Source organism: Nuphar pumila, chromosome 8 (genome assembly GCF_984573655.1).
Source record: "Nuphar pumila chromosome 8, dmNupPumi1.hap1.1, whole genome shotgun sequence".
Lineage (NCBI taxonomy): Eukaryota > Viridiplantae > Streptophyta > Magnoliopsida > Nymphaeales > Nymphaeaceae > Nuphar > Nuphar pumila.
The window spans coordinates 115,408,249-115,419,197 of NC_143256.1; the positions used below are offsets into that span (position 1 = coordinate 115,408,249).

At 40.3% G+C, this 10,949-nt stretch overlaps 1 protein-coding gene across 1 annotated transcript; it reads right to left on the bottom strand.

Annotated features, from left to right (window-relative positions):
* Positions 1 to 6,031: 6,031 nt before the first annotated feature.
* Positions 6,032 to 10,510, bottom strand: LOC149830319 (transcription factor MYB83-like). Its single transcript, XM_090015422.1, has 2 exons — positions 10,233 to 10,510; positions 6,032 to 6,698 (listed from the first exon to the last, which is right to left on the bottom strand). Exons 1-2 carry the CDS (start codon positions 10,508 to 10,510, stop codon positions 6,032 to 6,034), a joined length of 945 nt encoding a protein of 314 aa, XP_089871548.1.
* Between the last annotated feature and the right edge of the window lie 439 nt (positions 10,511 to 10,949).

Sequence of the window (10,949 nt, forward strand, 5' to 3'; positions counted from 1 at the left end):
GATAGAGTCAGCTGAAATAAGGGGGGCCATGTTGAAGCTTGGTTCAAGTTTTAGTACCACTTGATTAGTGGTTGATCCCGTGAAGTGGAAATCCGGTAGGGATTTCACTAGGGATGGCAGTGGACTAGGGCGGTGAAGGGGGACAAGGTCTCCACCCCCGCCTCATCTCAAAATCCAATCCTTCATATCCACCTCCATCCCGACACAGGTTTTGATTTTTAACCTCCATCCCCGTTTTATGTCCTCCATTCCCGTTTCAAACAGGGGGCGAGGCGGGTCGGGGCCCTGTTTCTCCTCGGTCCACTGCCATCCCTAAAGAAGGATCGGGGTGGGGATCAGGATGAGATGGGGTGGGGTAGAGGAAAGCGTAAGTCCATCCCGGTTTCATGTCCTCCATCCCCGGTCCAAATGGGGCAAGGCGAAGCGAGGCTCCATCCCCCCCCCCCCCCCCCCCCGGTCCACTGCCATCCCTAGCTTTCACGCTCTTAGACAAGATTGGGTTCAGATCCGACAACTATCTAATATTCAAGATCCAATTAAATATTCACAAAATAGGATCCAAAAACCAAACTATGTCCATAAGTGACGAGTGAGCACGCACACCGATCTTGGACGAGCCAACAACCATACCAAACCTAGTTGAGTCGACCCGAGCTAGCACAATCCGAATTGCTCATGTAGTGAGCTCAATGATAAAAGACCAATAATGCAATCAAAAGAAGTTTCATTATTCAACCAAACAACGAAATATTCAACCTATCTACATATTCCCATTATGAAGATGACAGGCTATATATGGTTTCCAACTTTTAGCAGGCCAATATTAGATTTCCAAGGTGGGCCATCACCATCTTAATCCCCACATTGATCTTGACCATTGATTTTTGAAGATAGCTAGGTAGTTGCATTCACGTGCTAATCTAAGCTCAGAGTAGTTCCCCACGCGCTAAAAGCAGCCGTTAGCATTAATGCATAGATTGAAGCTTATTTTGATGATAACATCTCATGTGCAAAGAGGCCTGATCCAATATTGGATTAATCAACTACTTAGAAAAATACTCGGTGCATTGGATGGTGCCATGTATCTTGGGACCCACCATCTTTCACGACGGTGGGCTCCATCCCTAGGAGCCACCTGTCCCTCTCCCTCTTTGAGAAAGTGATGCACCTTCTCTAGAAAGGGAACTCACTTCCTCTTGTCTACAATTAGGGGTGTCAACGGGTGGGGTTTGGTTCAGACCTAGTTGAAACCAAACCCAGACCTGATTTGAGATGATGGTATCCGGTTTGGACTCGAGTCCAATCGGACTCACCATAAGAGAAACCATACCAGGATCCTCGAGACCGTGGTGTATAATCTCCCATGATGATTCACTGAATCCCATGTCTGTGCTCGGGGGTCTGAATGAGCACCACGCATATAAGCACATGGGGCTCGTATTCCTGTATATGTTGACATCACTTAGCATTGGAGTCTGGTGCGGTTGCAAAGACTTAAGTACACTTTCTTGCTATTCTTGTCATAAAACGACGATTTGTGAAAATGATAAAAATGCCCTTCATTCAAAAAAAAAAACAAACGGTTCAAAAAAAGGACCAACATGTCCTCCATCCAGAAAGTCGAGGATGATGTTGACTCTTCAAAGTCTACACAGCGAAACGAACCTTAATCGTTTCGCCGATGGTGATCCGGCAAAACGATGGTGAGTCGGCGATCCGATGGTGATCCAGCTTAACGAACCTAAGCCATCAAAAATGTTTGTTTGAACTTTTCGTCGTCATCATCTTCTTCTTCCTTCTTCGTAAAACACTGTAAAACCCTCACACTCTCTCCCCCTTCTCTTTCTGCTTCTGTGCACATCCAGTAGACGATCCTACATTGCTCCATCAAACACTGATTGACCTGCACACTAACTGTAGCATCGTTCAACTTGATGAGTTGTGAAGCCCGATTCAGAGTTTTTGCCCTTACAGGAAGGGGGTTTGGGGGCTCCTCTCAGCGTGTGTAGCATAGTTTTTGCCCTTACAGGAGGGGGATTTGGGGGCTCTTCCCAGTGTGGGTAGCATCATTCAACTTGATGAGTTGTGGAGGCTGATTCAGAGTTTTTGCCCTTACAGGAGGGGGGTTTGGGGGCTCCTCCCAGCGTGGGTAGCATAGTTTTTGCCCTTACAGGAGGAGGGCTTGAGAGTTCTTCCCAACGTGGGTAGCATCATTCAACTTGATGAGTTATAAAGCATGATTCAGAGTTTTTGCCCTTATAGGAAGGGGGTTCGGGGGCCGTCAACATGAGTTATGTTATTTGAGTTGCACAATACAGAATAATAGGAGTCTAGTTTTTAGTTAAAATAGAGAATGAAATGATCATAGAAATCGCTAAAAATTTACAGAAATAAACTAGACTCAATAACGAAGACACCACTTTTTACGGATTTGGAATATGACTTCCGGTTAGGGAGATATGGCCCTGACAAGTTGGTCTTAATTCAGGTAGCGATTTACAGCGATTTGCTTACTGAATAACACTACAAATAACTATAGTGATTTGCGGAGGACACTACAAATCGCTATAGTGAGATCCAACAACACTATAAATCGCTGTGGGGCTCGATGAAGATCCAAAAACACTACAAATCGGTATAGTGATTTGCAAAAGACACTACAAATCGTTGTTGAAAAACCGAATAACACTATAAATCGTTGTGAGGCTCATTGGAGACCCGAAAACACTATAAATCGTTGTAGGATGACCCAATAATAGTACAAATCGCTGTTAGAAGACCAGACAACACTATAAATCGCTATGGGGCTCACTCCAAAACACTACAAATCGCTATAGTGATTTGCGAAAGACACTATAAATCGTTGTTGGAAGACCAAATAACAATATAAGCTGTGAGGCTCGTTGGAGACCCGAAAATACTATAAATCGCTGTAGGAAGGCCCAATAGTACTACAAATCACTGTTAAAAGACCAGACAATACTATAAATCGCTGTGGGGTTCACCCGAAAACACTACAAATCACTATAGTGATTTGCGGAAGGCACTATAAATCATTGTTGGAAGACCGAATAACAATATAAATCGCTGTGAGGCTCATTGAAGACTCGAAAATACTACAAATCACTGTAGGAAGGCCCGATAATACTACAAATTATTGTTAGAAGATCAGACGACACTATAAATCGCTATGGGGCTCACCTAAAAATAATACAAATCGCTATAGTGATTTACGAAAGATACTACAAATTGTTGTTGGAAGACCGAATAACACTATAAATCGCTGTGAGGCTCGTTGGAGACCCGAAAATACTACAAATTGTTGTAGGAAGGCCCGATAATACTACAAATCGCTGTTAGAAGACCGGATAACACTATAAATTCCTGTGGGACTCGTTGAAGACCCAAAAATACTATAAATTGCTATAGTGATTTGCGAAAGACACTACAAATCATTGTTGAAAGGCCGAATAACACTATAAATCGTTGTGGGGCTTGTTGAAGACCCGAAAATACTACAAATCATTGTAGGAAGCCCGACAATACTACAAATCGTTGTTCGAAGCCCGGATAACACTATAAATCATTGTGGGACTCGTTGGAGACCCAAAAATACTATAAATCATTGTAGGAAGGCCCGACAATACTACAAATCGTTATTGGAAGATCGGACAACAATATAAATCGCTGTGGGGCTTGTTGGGGACCCGACAACACTAAAAATCGTTGTAGGGGTGTCATTGAAAAAATCTTGGGAAAGAAACAGAAAAATCGTGGGAAGGGGTGTTATGAAAACCTCGAGCAAAAAACAATTGAAGGAAACATGAAACTCACGATTAAACAAAACACTTTATTGCTCTTTTTCGATAGTTAAAAAAGGGAAAGAAAATAAAAAAATTATACAAGGCACCCAAAAAATTTGGTTCGGGGGGCGCTGCTTGTAGGATCTTCTGCTGGATGTGCACAGAAGGAGAAAGAGGAGAGAGAGAGAGAGAGAGAGAGAGAGTGAGAGTGAGAGGGTTGATGTTCATGGCCTCCTCCAGGGGAGATTTCTTTCTCAGATAATCCTGCAGTGTAGAGACTGGGTCTTAAATAATCATAAATGGGGCACTTAAGTCTTTACAACCACTCATTTTCTAGAATCGTCATTTTTTTTTGCACCAGTGGAGGAGAGGGTACTTAAGTCTTTGCAATCGCATCAAACTCCAACGCTAATTAATGCTGACAAACATGGGGATACGAGACACACATGCTTAAATACGTGGTGCTTTTTGGGACCCCCGAGCATGAGATGCCATGTTCGGGGGGGGTAACATATAACCTGCTTCGAGGATCCTCACATGAATCAGTCCCCGACTATACCTGATAAAATAATATATATGTATATATATTTTACATTAAAAAATTGTAGATCTTAGTTGAAACTCTGGTCGGGCGTGAGTCTGGTATGAAATTTCACAAACCATACCCGGCTTCATATATTAATCGAACTCTTCAGGTCCAATCCATATTTTAATTAGAACTTATTTATCACAAAACCCTAACCCTATAGGGTTTGCTACAGGTCGGGTCCAGGTCAAACCCGACCCATGACAACCCTAGAAGGGCAATCCTAGTCTGATCTGCATCATATAGGATTGAATCAAGACCGTGCACCTACTCTACAAACACTAGAAAGAGAGGCAGTTTCATATTACCAAAGAAGATAAACCAGACAGGCAGTTGGTTTGAAAGTTAAAACTGCACTCCATGGACCTAGAATGGTGTTGTTGTTTGAATCTTTTTCAAGGCTCCATATGTGGTAGGGGTGACTTGTAAAAGCCACCAAGCTGAAGGGACATCATGAATTTGAAACCCATGGGTGCATGTTCGAAAGGCTGAAGCTGTGCGTGCTCTAGGGATGTAAACGGTTCGGATTCAGATTGGACGCGGCCAATACCATATTCAACTAATTGGATGTTAGCTAAACGGATTCAAGCTAAGATTCAGATTCAGATGGGTATCTGTTTCTTTACATGTAAACTGATTTGGATTTTATAGAATTCGGATATTTGTCGGCTTCAGTAGCAAAAAATGAAAAAAATCCTCATCTGATTATAATCGGATATGTTTTTGGCTTACCAAATGCAACTAAATGTAATAAAATTTGGTCAGATATCGGATAAAATCTGATTCAATTCATTGACATCCCTAGCGTGCTCCCTGGTGGGCAAGGGGGACCAGAGCTTTTCACATCAAAGCTCTGAGAGAGAGAGAGAGAGAGAGAGAGAGATTATGGTTTTATTGTATATACATGTAGAAAACCAAGTACAATAAGAAAAATAAGAAAAAAAACACTTGCATGTACTCATGTCTAACTTTTCAGCAGATGTTGCTGACTTTCTCTTCGCTACATTAATCTCTTCCCCCCCACCATGATTGATTTCGTATAAAGCAACAACATTAGCATTAATGTGATGTTCCACCAATTTAACAACATTGGCAAATATACACACTACACTTAAAAAACCGGAAAAATAAAAGATAAAATTCAAGAACTTGATGCCCTTTTTCCAATGATGTGCAAAACCCTTTCTTTCCTGAGAAAACACACCTAGAAAATCATGAGATTTTTGTTACTGAAAAAAAGAAGATTAATCGAGTCCTTTTTTTCTTCTTCCATGCTAAAAATTATGTAAGAAAGGAACTGACAGAACTTGGGAGTAGAAAATGTAAACAAATTTTTTTTTTGGATGACGAGGAACCCTTGCCCAAGCAAAGAAAACCTCAGTAGGGCCCTACGATCACCCTGTCTTAAGTGACCCACCTTTGAAAGCTAAGGACACACCCGTGCACCAGTGGACTTTAATCCGGTGCCTTCATCTCAGCACCCTCACTATCACCCCGCTGGCCACGTGGGTGACCCCCCATCCCCCAAATTTTTTATTCACTTTTTTTTTTTAACGAAAATTTATTCTCCAAAAGACTAGTAGCAAGAAATTAATGAAAAAAAAGTATTGCGCCTATATTAAATGGGGGTGGGACCCTAACTTTAGGTTGCACTGTGGGCACCACCAAAAGTTTCTAAAGACTGTTCAAGTGGGAAATCAAGAAAAGGGAAAGAGAATGATGCATCTTCAATCAAATCATCCAATTCCCAATCCCTCAACCTCCATTGATCTCCAACCCAGTTATTCTCATCACCAACACTATTGTTAGTATAGCTGTTGTTCATGTGGGTTATGGTGGTGGTGGTGGTGGTAGTGTTTTCCTCCATGCTAATGTTTTCTAAGGCTGGAACAAAGGAGTCTCCACCCATGCCTTCCGTGATGGTATGGTCCCCAAAACCACTATTTTTAACACCTAAAAAAGGTCCTAAACCAACCCCTAAGGTGTTGTTGGGCATGTGGAGATGACCTGTTAGTCCATTCATGCCATAACCAGCTTCTATTAATGGTAACCGATTGCATGGCATTGATACTTGCATGGATGATGATGATGATGATGAGTCCATGTGCATGATCATGTCAGGTTCATGCATGGAAATGAATCCCCCGATCTGTATCTCATCTTTATCATCTCTACCATCACTTGGTTTTGTTGTTGTTGTTGATGATGATAATGATTGTTTTTTAAGCCTTTTCTTGATGGTGGAATTCCAGAAGTTCTTGATCTGATTGTCAGTCCTGCCGGGGATCTGAGCAGCAATCTGTGACCACCTGCACCAGTAGAGATCTCAATGTTAGGAGCCGCAGTAGCTAATCTGTAATGATCTCTTTTTGTTTTTTAATTTTATTTTTTTGCACTTCCTATGAAAAGTGAAAATTGATAGTAAATTAAAAGGCTTTCTATGTCAAGTGCACGGTTAGTATGTCACTACATAATATGGTTCTTTTGATAAAGAGCATCACACTCAATGAAAGATGAGCACATACGTTATTCTTGGTTTCAGTAAGGTGATAAACATAGTCAACCATCTTAATCATCCAGTTGGCACTAGTTAATCAGGTAACATCACAATTATCGTATACTAATTGACCTCTCCCTAATCAATACATTGAAAGGAATCTCAAGCTACCTAATCAATTTCACACACACACACACACACACACACACACACACTTAAATTTGTAGCTCCTAAATGGTTGTCCCCAAACTGCTCTAAACACTTTAAAAAATATGGTTGCAGGTGTTTTTGTTTCCTTGAAACCGCTGCATGTATTCATTTACTAGAAAACCTAGTTTGGAACAAAACAACTTAAGAGAAATTTGATTTTTTTATCAAAATTTTCTTTTTGGATAGGTCGAGAGAATCCCCCCCCCCCCGATCACAGGGAAATACACCTAACTTCAGCCTTGCAGCAAGGATGCCCTTCATGAGTTTCGAACCCAAGTTGTCCCATGTCAATTGGCAAACCATGGTTGCTCCTTGCTAGGAAGGCGGAGCCCTTGTGGGCTCCACAAGTTTTAGAGCAATCTAAGCCATTGATTCTTATCACTTTAAAAACATACCTAATTAAACAAGAAAGATACTAAGCGACATATAATATACTTGTAAATTTCAATTAAGCAAACAACTCTACACACATGTAGGGATGGCAATGGACTGGGAAAAAGCGGGGATCCATCCAAACCCGTCTCGTTTGGGGCGGGGATAGAGGACATGAAATAGAGATTGAACTAGGAATGGAGGTGAAAATAAAAAACCATGCGGGGATAGACTTACACTTTCTCCCTCTCTACCTCTTCCCGTCCCCAATCCCCATTATTAAAATAATTAAAATATCCTTATTATTTAATAAAATTGCATAGAACTCATATATATATATATATTCTTAATACTAATTTTTTAACACTAAAGCGTAAAATAACCCTTTCAACGTCTTCATTTCTCCTTCCTCTCCTTCTTTCGATCATCGTGGTCGACCCTTTCGGCCTCCTCTCAAGGCTCCTCATGCCGCTCTACGTGACAACTCGACCCTCTCGGTGGCTCAATCTCTCCTTCTCCTCCTCCTAATGAATACAACTTCGGGAGATATATGGAGACCTTATTCCCCCTGCCATCCCTATACATGCATGCACATAGAGAATATATTTGTGACAATTATTTGTATATAGAATCTAGTTGGGATCTCATGATGCAAGTTGTTTTGACTAAATATGACATTGCAGATATATTGAACATGGTCAATTTGTTCAGAATCGACTCTTGGATCAATTTTTATGAATAAAAAATTTGAAGTGCTTATGGCCATTGATTTTTGAATTGTTGGGAAAACCCACTCACATGTGGGAATTCAGCAATCCAAATGTTGATCCTCACAACACAGGCCATGCAAATCATATCTATAGGATACATAAAAAAAGAAAAATATTTGCTAAGTCGGTCGTGTGTGTGTGTATATATATATATATATATAGTTGTGGTGTTGAACTATCATAACTAATGGTGGTACACAATTAATCTACATAGATCTAGTCTCTAAAAGCAGTATCTAACCTTTGGATCATGCTTAGCATGTTCAATTTATTATTTTCATGTGTTAAAGTTGACTCCAACGTGATGTTTTATACCATTTTGAAACCGCCCTTATCTTCATGAGTTGTGAGCCATTGATTTTTTATCATCTCAGAAGTCATTTGCAGTGTATTAAGCATGATAAGAACTTATTGACACAGTGAATACAGTTTGCTAAACACATCTATACAGTTAGATCTAGCATTTGGATCCATACTGTATTTTATCCTCGTTCAGAACCACCATATATTTTCTCATATATATATCCTTGTAAAAACTAAATGGTCCAAAATAATACTCGAGTTTTCCAGTTTGCACAAGTTCAGAGTAATAATCACAAAAAAAGAAATGATCTCTCTCTCTCTCGTATGCTATTATTATTATCTTTACTCTTATTCTGTTTTCTTATGCTTTAAGATTACGTCAATATGCACTAAAATGTCCAACAGAACAATCGCAAACAAAGAGAAAAGACGCATTAAATTCTCCTCCCTAGGCTGACAATAGTTGCCTTCAAAATTTCCCCATTTGCCAGAAGATAGTTTAGGGGATGACCGACCCTATTATTTGATGTTACTTTCTGAACTCAACACAAACCATCTAAGCCTTCCTCAGATGGCAAATAAGCCACTTTGAAACACATATTAGTTGAAAAAAAATGCAATCATAACTAAGAATGGAGAAACCTGTGATGCGTATGTAAATATATTGTCACTTTAATATTAGAAAAGATGCTTCAACTTTTATCGAATTGTTAATTATCTACTGTTACTTTATAAATATCTTGTCTGAATCAAAAGTTCTCCACTTTAAGAGAAGTTTGGTAATTTATGTGATTTGAACACTCCTAACATTAATCGAAAGAGATTAAACTGATCCCCCCACTTTTCTGTAAAATATTATTGGCAAGTTAGAATTTGCATAAATAAGTTTCCGTCATTGGCCACAATCAAACTCAAATAAACATGGTAGCATGTAATTGTTCCATAATACGAAAAAACATAAGCTTCTTGTTAGCAATGACATGATCTGATGTAATTGCTTCATTGTTTATGGTGTAACTGGTAGGGGTCTGACCAACCCGAGCTTGCGAATCCAATTCAAAATAAAAAGAAAAGAAATACGACCACCTGAAAAGATAAAAAAACAATCCAATCAAATAAAATGGAAAAGTATATTAAGAAAAGTCAAGTTATGCAAAGTGTGGATAAATAGACCTTCATTGCTAAGCCCGGGCATCTTCCAAAACAATGTCACCATATAATCGATATCGTTAAACCAATTGTTGATTTGAGAGAGAGAGAGAGAAATTCAACATTACCACTAGTGAAGATCAACAAAATGTTGAACCCATGAACTGAACAAGAGCAAAGTCAAAACAAATCAAGAAAGCAGAAGAGAAAAAGAACATCAGACAGATAAAACGGGCTCACTTCGGAGCCGCTTGCCCAGATTGCGGCAAAAGAGAGGTAACGTCCGCAGGAGGGAGCGGAAGATCACTAAGATGCATACGCAAGATCGCATAAACATCTACCAAGATGAGAGAGAGAGAGAACTATTCAGATGGCTATAGCTGCAGGATTTCTATCGAGATGTTGGGAAGTTATATATTAGAATAACCAGATTATTAGATCCAAGTATTTCTAAGAGAGCAAAGCAACATCTTTAGAGTTGTGTTAAAACCATGTTGATAGCATATTTTATAAATTGTTTAACTGTTGAGAGAGAGAGAGACCTGTTGCCGAGGATGGAATGCAAGTGGATGATGAGGTGCTCTTCATGTGGGGAGAAGGCACCGCGCTTGAGGTCAGGGCGCAGGTAGTTGATCCACCGCAGTCTGCAGCTCTTGCCGCAGCGCTGCAACCCAGCATTCCTGGCGACCTCATTCCAGCAACCCTGCCCGTGCCTCATCATGTAGTTCATGAGCTTCTCATCCTCCTCCGGCGACCACAGACCCTTCCTCAGCTTGCTGTTACTACCTCCACCATTTGAATTTGGATCTGGTTTTCTCATGCTGGTTTTATATTAGAAAATTCAAATTTGGCCAATCAATCAATATGTCCTCACTGGTGCTGGCTTTCTCACTTTCTATGGATGGTAAGGGAGTTTTAGAACTTGTGCTGGTATTCTTCTGTTTCTGTGGATGGTATGGGAGTTTTATATTAGAGAGAGAAAGAGTGTGGTGAATGATGAGTGACAGACACCAAGTTCTAGTTTAATTGAAAAATGGAAAGAATGGGAGGTCGATATTGGGGAGGTTGCTGGGTCGAGTGGGAATTAAAACGGTTTGGAAGGGGACTCTGAGGGAGCTGAGAGTGCGACGGTTGGTCTTCTTATCTTTGACTCCAGCTCTTGTCTTCTTTTTCATCTTTTCTTCACTCACAAGGTAATCATCGTCACATACAGAGAGTGAGAGAGAGATGTACAATCCAAGCAATTTCATGTCTTAACT

Coding starts and splice junctions, on each gene's coding strand:
- LOC149830319 (XM_090015422.1), bottom strand. CDS start 10,510: ATGAGAAAACCAGATCCAAATTCAAATGGTGGAGGTAGTAACAGCAAG. Junction 6,699..10,232: donor CATTCCATCCTCGGCAACAG/GTCTCTCTCTCT, acceptor CTACTGGTGCAG/GTGGTCACAGATTGCTGCTC.